Source organism: Schistocerca americana, chromosome 6 (assembly GCF_021461395.2).
Source record: "Schistocerca americana isolate TAMUIC-IGC-003095 chromosome 6, iqSchAmer2.1, whole genome shotgun sequence".
NCBI classification, from domain to species: domain Eukaryota; kingdom Metazoa; phylum Arthropoda; class Insecta; order Orthoptera; family Acrididae; genus Schistocerca; species Schistocerca americana.
In genome coordinates, this window is record NC_060124.1 from 410,596,228 (window position 1) to 410,605,023 (window position 8,796).

At 38.2% G+C, this 8,796-nt stretch overlaps 1 protein-coding gene across 2 annotated transcripts in view; it reads left to right on the forward strand.

Moving 5' to 3' along the window:
* Window positions 1-8,374, forward strand: part of LOC124619229 (serine/threonine-protein kinase grp) — a 96,769-nt gene extending 88,395 nt beyond the window's left edge. For both annotated transcript variants that reach the window (XM_047145470.1, XM_047145469.1), the window contains 2 exons: window positions 1,766-1,897; window positions 7,891-8,374. In XM_047145470.1, coding sequence (XP_047001426.1) covers window positions 1,766-1,897; window positions 7,891-8,109 — 351 coding nt within the window. In that variant the 3' untranslated portion in view covers window positions 8,110-8,374. The remainder of the gene's footprint in view (window positions 1-1,765; window positions 1,898-7,890) is intronic.
* Window positions 8,375-8,796: the final 422 nt, after the last annotated feature.

An 8,796-nucleotide genomic window follows, 5' to 3' on the forward strand; every position in this document is an offset into this window, starting at 1 on the left:
AGTGTCCTATATTTCATTTGATGTCACACAGAACAGCAAGTTATTAGGTAATATGCAATGGAGAGCCCAAATTTTCTGAAGAGCTCTTGTTCTTCTGGTCACAAATGATCCCATATAGTATTAATTGCGAGGTTTTTGTTTTAGAAGGGTGGGAGGGGGGGCAGGATGTCAAACCCCGCCCTACTGGGAGCAGGAGAGACACCACAGGACATTTTAATTTCCAATATAGTATGATGGCATCCATTACAAAATATACGCATATGAGTTCCACAGTGCGAAGTACAGTGACATTCGGTAGAAGAATGCTGTGTGGAGAGGCGTGTCACTGCACATTGGCACCAAGTAACACGTCTTACATTTCTTCGAAGTTATAAGTTTTGTGTGTCAGACTTTTCAGAAAGATGTGCGCTACAAATTGAACATATTTTGGAAAGGTTTCTTTGACGTTCTGTCTCAAACGCTCTAGGAGGGGGGTGCCACCATCTAGAATTGTCTCGGTTCAAAATATTGTAGACCTGTGGCTGATGCGCAGAGCAATCTGAGTTATGGGGGGGGGGGGGGGGCGACTGTCTTCCACGTGATCTGTGTTTACATTTTGTGATTTTGCTGTTTCCTCTTCGTTTACTGCTCTCACGTCAAATGGAAAAAAGTGAATTAAAATACATTCACATGGTTATGGAAGGCCAAAATATATTATTAGTTTCAGATTTGATTATATTTTCCAGCTTTCTGACAGTCAAGCATTAATCGCCTTACAGGACAATGAAGTTATTTTTGTCGCTTTGCTAAAGAAATTCGGCTTATATTTATCTTTTCCTCTGAGGCAGCCAGTTTGTTTGAAACGAAGTGTTTAATTCCGCACTATGGCTAATTTCAACTGTTCGCTGCATTTCAAGTGCACATTTTCATCTTCTAGCACATATGGCATTATGCCATAATAAAGAACCAAGCGTCAGACAATCCGGTACTGGCACTCCAAAATGATTTTCATCCCGAAAACCACACTGAAAAGCTTAATATCAGATCTTGGCCTACTTCGTTGGGAATCTGGACATACGATTGTGCACCTTAAGGCAAATTATTCATTTCAGTATGGTTCAAGAAATTCCGACACTCTAGGTGTATGCTCTGATGTCGTGTTTCTTATGACATAATGTAAGATATTTTAATGTTTTACACATACGAACATACGGGCTTCCTATGTCATCGTAGCTGTGCAAGCAGTGATGCCTCTCTGGCAACTGCTGTAACAAATCTATTTCACTTATGTAGTACGAAAATACGGTGTCTACATGTTGCTCCATCAAAAATCTTTCCAAAATGCATTGTGTGGACCTCCCCCCACCTCCTTCTCCATTCCACCTGAGTTTAATTTCCTAAAGTGCCTGGAAGTTTTACACCACTGCAGAAAACTTTTACCATTCTAAGAATATACAAATTTTATAGTTCCAAGAGAAAGTATATTGTCACATAATACAGAGAAAGTGTATTTTTAAATGGGAAATCTGGGAAATTTCCAGGATTTTTTTTCCTTGTACATGTATACAACCTTAAATGCCAATTGGGCAATACTTTTTCTTTTAACCATGTGTACATTAATTGCAGACACTAGTGTGGTCATGCCTAGAAATATTTTAAATTGTTTGGAAGGTAGTCTCTTATTCTTCATGGAAGAAAATTTGTCTGTGTGACAAAGAAGTTGAGTATTTATGCACAAGTTTTTTCAAATATGATGAAATTTTAAAAATATTTTATTTTTCCACAGAACCCCTTCCAGAAGTTGGTGAGGCGTATGACACGCTTTTTTGTTACAACAAACTGTGAAGATAGTCTGCGTCGATTATGTGATTTGTTGGATAAAATTGGTTTTTCATGGAAGATTGCAACAACAAGAGTGGTAATTATCATTTAACACTATTTTTCATTTAAATTTATGATATGTAGATAAAAATGATCAATTTAAAATAACAAAAATTTAACTTCAGTGGTGAAAGGTTTTGTTGGGCCTGTAAAATCTAGAGTATGTGCTATTGGTGAGGGACAAATACACAGAAATTAAATTAATGAAGTATGGAGTAAGATGATTGGGCAGTGAAGGAGGGAAGCGCTGCAATTATGCGGTTACATAATTACTATCAGTGACCCGCTAGGGGGCTTGCCAGTCTTTAGTGCGTACATGCTTGGCTACCACGAAGCTCCAGCCTCTGCACCATTGCTTAGTCTTTCTTCTGCAAACCTCATTCGGGCTTCTCTGCCTCAGTTTTACTTTCTGTTGGATGATCCTTTTGATGCCTTTTTTGCTGGGACTTTGCTCACAATTTTGGTCTTGATTTCTAGTTTCACTCCCGGCACTATCTTCACCTTCCATTATTGATTATATGGTCCCCATTGTTGGGTTTGACCTGCCATAAACTTTACAGAAGTGCTCACTGTGGTGTATGTTCTGGCTCTGTGCTCTTCCACTCTGACACCCTTCGTTCCTGTTGTTGCATTACATTTAAAACCCAGCATGGTAGCCATCCTGTTGGGGGAGAGAGGGGGGGGGGATTTTCAGGCACAGAGTACACTTAAGCTCATTAATGCTGAGGAGATTCTGTGTGTGTAAGCAACTACTACTTTCAAAATACTAAAAGACTTGATTGTTAGCTCTTAATCTCATATTGTGTATGGTTTTAAAAGATCTGAATTTGAAAGCAATGTTTGGATGACCATAGAATGCTACTAAGATTGAGTTATATTTTGGGACTATTTTTCATAATAAAGGGCTACTATAAATGAGTCATTTGTTTTCAGAGTTGTTTAATTCCCAAAATATTGTGTGTTTGCATTTGTCTGATGCAGGAATAGAACAGTAAACCCACAGAGTTTGCATTGTGTCCACTAGCTGGGTTTAAAGACTGTGGTGCCTTGATAAAAATGGCATTTAAGCAAGGAATGAACTTTGTATTGGAATATGTGAGATGCATACAAAAGAATCACAGGGGGGGGGGGGGGAAAAACTCGTGCATTGGAATCAACAATTTAGGGACATTGGTTGTCTCAGTAAACTGAAAAGTACTTGTCAATAAGTACTTGTCAATAAGTGCTCCAGATGCAACTGTGGAGAGGTTGAGGGTAAGCTTAGTACATGGTTAAAAAAAAAGGTACTGTCTGTGCAAACCACAAACTTGGAATGCCATAGGAAACTGAAGGGAAGATTTTGCAGTGGCTGTAAGATTTCAAACAGTACATACTGCACCTCATGTAACAACTAAAATTGGTTGATTATGGCTGGTGACACATTTAGTTTTGCATTAGGATGATCATTTTGCATCCAAGCTGATATCCAGTGACGAATCATCCTTCCATTTATCTGGAAAAGTTACCACCATGATTTGTAAGTGTTGGTATCTGAAAATGGATACGAAATTGTACCACATAAACCGTATTAACAGAATGTTGGTCTTCCCTATGCAATGTCACAGGCGAAGCTGTATGGGCCTTTTTTTCTGTGAGACGATTTTTGATGGGTACCTCTTATCTTGCAATGTTGCTGTGGTGGTTTCCACAACTGACTGTTCCGAGAATTTCGTCTTTCAACAAGATGAGGCACCCCCCACCCCTCTCATTGTAGTGTCAATGTTTGTTGCCACCTAAATGAGGAACTTCTGCAGCACTGAATTGGGCAAAGTGGTGAAGATAATGGGGCACTGTTCCTAACCCTTTCCACCACAGCAGCAAGAGGTTTTCAGCATTGAAGGTTTCATTATCTTCTCCAATGCCAAGCCTCATTTGGCACAATTTTTCGTAGATCTTGCGTGTTCCATTCTCAGATATTACTGTACTAGGCATCAGTGCTGCATAGTACTGCTGTCCTAGGGAAGCCTGTATTAACTGAAGTGTCGAACTGTAGCGGTTATGTTCAGAGAATGAATACATTAAAGTTTCTAGCCACGAAATGCCTACAATTGAACCAAGCATACATGTAACTCTGTTCAGCGTAATTCTTTTTCATGTGTTAAGTTTTGTCAGTAAAAATTTTAAAGTAATATTTTTACCATTTTTATTATTGGATTGCAAAGCTAAATTTTTAAAAAATTCTTTGTTTATAAAACCGAACTGACTTTCAAAATTGTGAAAAATCATCTGAGCTTCTTCTTCTTCTTCTTCTTCTTCCTCCTCCTCCTCCTCCTCCTCCTCCTCCTCCGTCATTGTTGTTCTCTTCATATATAAGGTGGTCTTCACTTCTGTTGAGACTGTTACTTACACTGCACTTCTCTCTGTCTAGGCCATTACTGTTCTATCTACTGACACACTTGTTTAATTCTATGTAGTTTTAAAGCTCACTTCGGCATGAATTCATGTTTAGTTTCATCCATCTTTCAATTGTTCCAGTCCTCTCTCATATACACTTTAAATGGTTGTCGAGACATCAAGAGGTTGCAGTTGTGAAGTCAGTTCTCCAGAATAACAGGATGCTCTGTATTTCCATCTCAATTTCTCTTTCAGATTTTTTTTTCAAATGCCTACTAAACTGATCTAGCACAAGAAGAGAACTCTTCTTCAGTAAAGAACCTTTCCTTCTCTCCCACACCCTGTTAATCCATAATTTCATACCAGCCTCATCCGTCCAACTCTTGTCATGCATGTGGCCACCACCTAGCAGTATTTTTAAATGTTTTGGCATTACCTTGTGCTTGAAAATTATCATTCAGGGTGACATTTATTGAACTATATGAAAAAAAGTAAATTGGTTACTAAATATGGTGTGTACACATTTTATTCAGCACGCAAACATCGCTGCAGATGTTCAGATTTAGGTTATGACATGTTCGATATTTTTGCCATCATTGGCGATGATGCGGCGCAGACGAATAGCAGAAATTGTGGATGACACACTAAAGTGACAGAACATCAATGCTCTTGGTGACCTCCTGACTGGCTGTTTTCAACTCGACAATGGTTTTGGGGTTATTGCTGTACACTTTGTCTTTAATATAGCCCCACACAAGGGAGCCGTATGTTTTCAGATCTGGAGAATAAGGCAGCCAATCAAGGCCCATGCCAGTGGCCTGTTGGTACTCCAGAGCTAGAATGTGGTCCCCAAAGTCCTCCTGCAGGACATCATTCTCCTGCTTCAATGGGGCCAGACTTCATCTTGCACGAACCACATCTTGTCGAAATCAGGATCATTTCGGATAATGGGGATGAAATCATATTCCAAAACATTCACGTACTGTTTGGTAGTCACCATGCTATCAAGGAATATTGCACCAGTTTTCTTCGTGACTGGACATTGCACACTACACACACACACACACCTTTTGAGGGTGAAGAGACTTCTCAGTTGCAAAATGTGAATGTTCTGTTCCCCAAATGCGCCAATTTTGCTAAGTGCTGTTGTTGTCTGCAGCTGTTCCATTGGTGTAAAGAGTTGTGGTGAAAAAGCACTGTACCATATTTACTCGAATCTAAGCCGCACTTCTTTTCCGGTTTTTGTAATCCAAAAAACCGCCTGCGGCTTAGAATCGAATGCAAAGCAAGCGGAAGTTCTGAAAAATGTTGGTGGGTGTCGCCATAACTTATTTCTGCCGTCGAATATAGGTAGCGCTACACAGGCATGCTTTGTAGGCACAAAGATAAATACTGGCGCTAAAACCTCTGCGTCAGTAAATTTAAAAAAAAAAAGTGGAAGGCGAGCTTTTTTCTCCGCCCCGAGTTTCGACCACTGCATTTTCATACATTATACAACGAAGTAAATACAAATTCCGTATTGTTCATCTTCAAATGTAGCAGCATTTCAGTGTACTACGAAAACCCGACTGGAAAGACTGTTTGGGATCTTTGTCAATATGGCCAACTCTACATTCTGGATTTTTTTCCTATCTGTGAGACGAGATGGTTGCTAATAGGAACTTTTATAAATTGTGAATCACATGCAGTATTCTCGTCCACATAAGAATAATACGAATATAAGCATTTTGCCATGTATTGTTTCGTGTTTGCTGCTATCTCATTTAAATCCTGTCTGCCTAATAAACTACGAAACTAGAGTGGGACAACAGCAAACGCGGAAGAATATACATATCATGTCATGTTTATATTCGTATTATTCTTATGCTTAACAGTGATACAGTCAAAAATGAAGCACGGCAATTGACTAGATTTTTAAATCTAAGATGACTCTAATTTCTGTGAAGAATGTAATGTACTAAAGAGGCGCCTGCAAAGATTTCCAAACGGATGAATTTTTTCGCTAAATTTTTGTTCAGATCATCATCTATCATACGCAATCTATTATTTGGTTCTTGTTGGATCATTATCAAAGAAAGCAGCAGTGTAAGTAACAACAAATAGCAGTCTCCTGCCATTGTTTCGCTAATGAGACAATTCCTCTCTCTTTTTTTTAATTGTAAGCTGCGGTAGCACGCACAAAAGCAAGCCATGCCACGAGCGGCGACAGGCCATAAACACGCACTATCAGAATGCGACAAACAATGCATGACACAGTACAGTAATGCATTTTCAGCTTAGAGTGACGTAAACACCTATAACAAAGAAAACTGCGCTTATCAGATCAAAGAAAAATAATCAATCAATTCAAACCAGACGAAGCACGTGAAAAAGGAAGGGTACCCGTATAAATACGGACGGAGCGCCTGACGCATAGCAATGGCTACCTGGTAAAGCTTTACTGCTAAGCTTACGACTCGAACCAAACTACTGTAGGTGTATCGTCATTCATTCGACCTAATTTGTCTCTCATATTGCAATGGACCAACTTTGTTTCGATTTGGAGATGCGGCCTAAAACTTTACTCTCCCCTTGAATTTAGAGTCTCAAATTTCATGGGTGGCTTGTGGCTTAGATTTGGGTCCCCCCCTCCCCCCCCTCCCCGTGATTTAGAGTCTCATTTTTCAGGTGCGGCTTAGATTCGAGTAAATACGGTATTTGGTAATAAGTTAGCAAAATGAGATGTGTGCACTTAATGCACAGAAAGTGGAAAGAGCCAAATTATCTGATTTCTTTGAAGCAGGATCAAGTTACAGATACCGTAATCGTATTTTTTCTTTAATGCGGTATCTTTGTTGTTTGTACATTGCAAAGTGCCAAATTGCAATAAAGTATCTACTTTCTTTAAAGTAGGATCAAATAATATTGTTTTTTCTTTTAATAGTGTACTGTCTCCACTGTTCGCAGAGTTTAAATGTGTGAAAAATATGACCGGTATTACTGTATCTATATCTGACTTCTAAGTAATTCTGAGTTAAAAGTAGTGTTCCCCCCCTCCCCACCCTCACCCCCCTTGATACACACACAAATTAGATTCAACTGTAGTTCTTCATGCATAGTTCTTCGTGAAGAGGAAATTTTAGAGCTTTTAAAGTAATGTGTTAAGTTAAAATGAGTGACTGTGATGTTGATGATGCCACTGATTCATTGATACACCAAGAGTGAAATGACAGAAACAGTCCACCGTGAAGAGTTTCAAAACGTATCGCACAGTGTCAAGTTGTGTATTGTAATGCTTACACATTATGTTTGACTGAAAGTGCACATTTGGTTTTACTGCTTTAACGTGTTGCATGTTACCAAAGAGGCACTCTTAGAACACTTGCACAGTGCAAAATGCAAACTTTGATGGATTTTATGGTTCTAATCTGGCATCAATCATATTTGTGTATGTAATGACTTGGAAAATAGAGCTTTGTAAACAAGATTCGTTTATAGCAGCTCTGTATAGTCCACCTCTTAAGGATTCAGTTAATTTTATAGATTTTCATGTCAGTGTACTGCCTTCTGTTTGAATGAAAGCACAAATGTTAAGCAGGCAGTTGTTGGGCTTAAACATTTGTTAATTTCTATTTCCTCTTGTACAATTTTTTCTTGCATCTGTCTTTTTGTTGTCAGGTGACCATAACAACTGTTGACAAGAGAAAGATGCAGCTTGTTTTCAAAGCAAATGTGATGGTGATGGACGGTAATACACTTTTGGATTTCAGGCTTTCAAAAGGTTGTGGCCTAGAGTTCAAGAAAACTTTCATTAAGTTGAAAGAATGCCTTGAGGATATAATTATTAAGGGGCCCGTTATGTGGCCAATTGCAATTGCTACAAACACAGTTCCTTAAAGTGTGATGTGTGTATGTAAACTGTTCCCCCTCTTGTATCCAAGTGGGAAAAGTAAGTTATTTGTAAATGTCAGCCATCTGCAGGTTTTTAGAAACTGTGATAATTTTTGCAAATTGTATAACTGCACAGTGCATGTGATTTCTGAATTTTATAAAATATATAATTTTTTGTACAGTATTGTCAGAATATTTTAAGCTTTGCTTACTGCAATTTTGTTAACCAGTGACATTTTCTGTAAAAACTTTGTAGAATTAAAGACTGAATGTTATTTTTGTAATCACAATTTTGTAATAAAGTTTTAATACAGTTTTTATCTTTTGGATTGTTAAATTGTCACACCTTAAACATATGTGGTTTTAATCTAGCATATGTTAAACAATTCTTAGTTTCATTAATTTCAGTAATTCATCCGATCTCATCAGATGTGCATTGTTGTAATGTTCACTTAGAAGCTTCCTCTGAAAGTGTTCACAAAATATGTACCACTGTACTTATTAGTTGTAGGAGACTCAAATGTTTGACAAGTAGCCTATCAAATGGATCATGTCATATACTTAATATTGAGATACTAGATAATTTAAGAATTTGAGTAAATCTGGTTTTATTGCTGTATTTAGAAGCCCAAATGAACGATTCAGGTGTGGGTTGACACTTAAGGGGAGACGGTGGCAGAAATAATGAAAAAT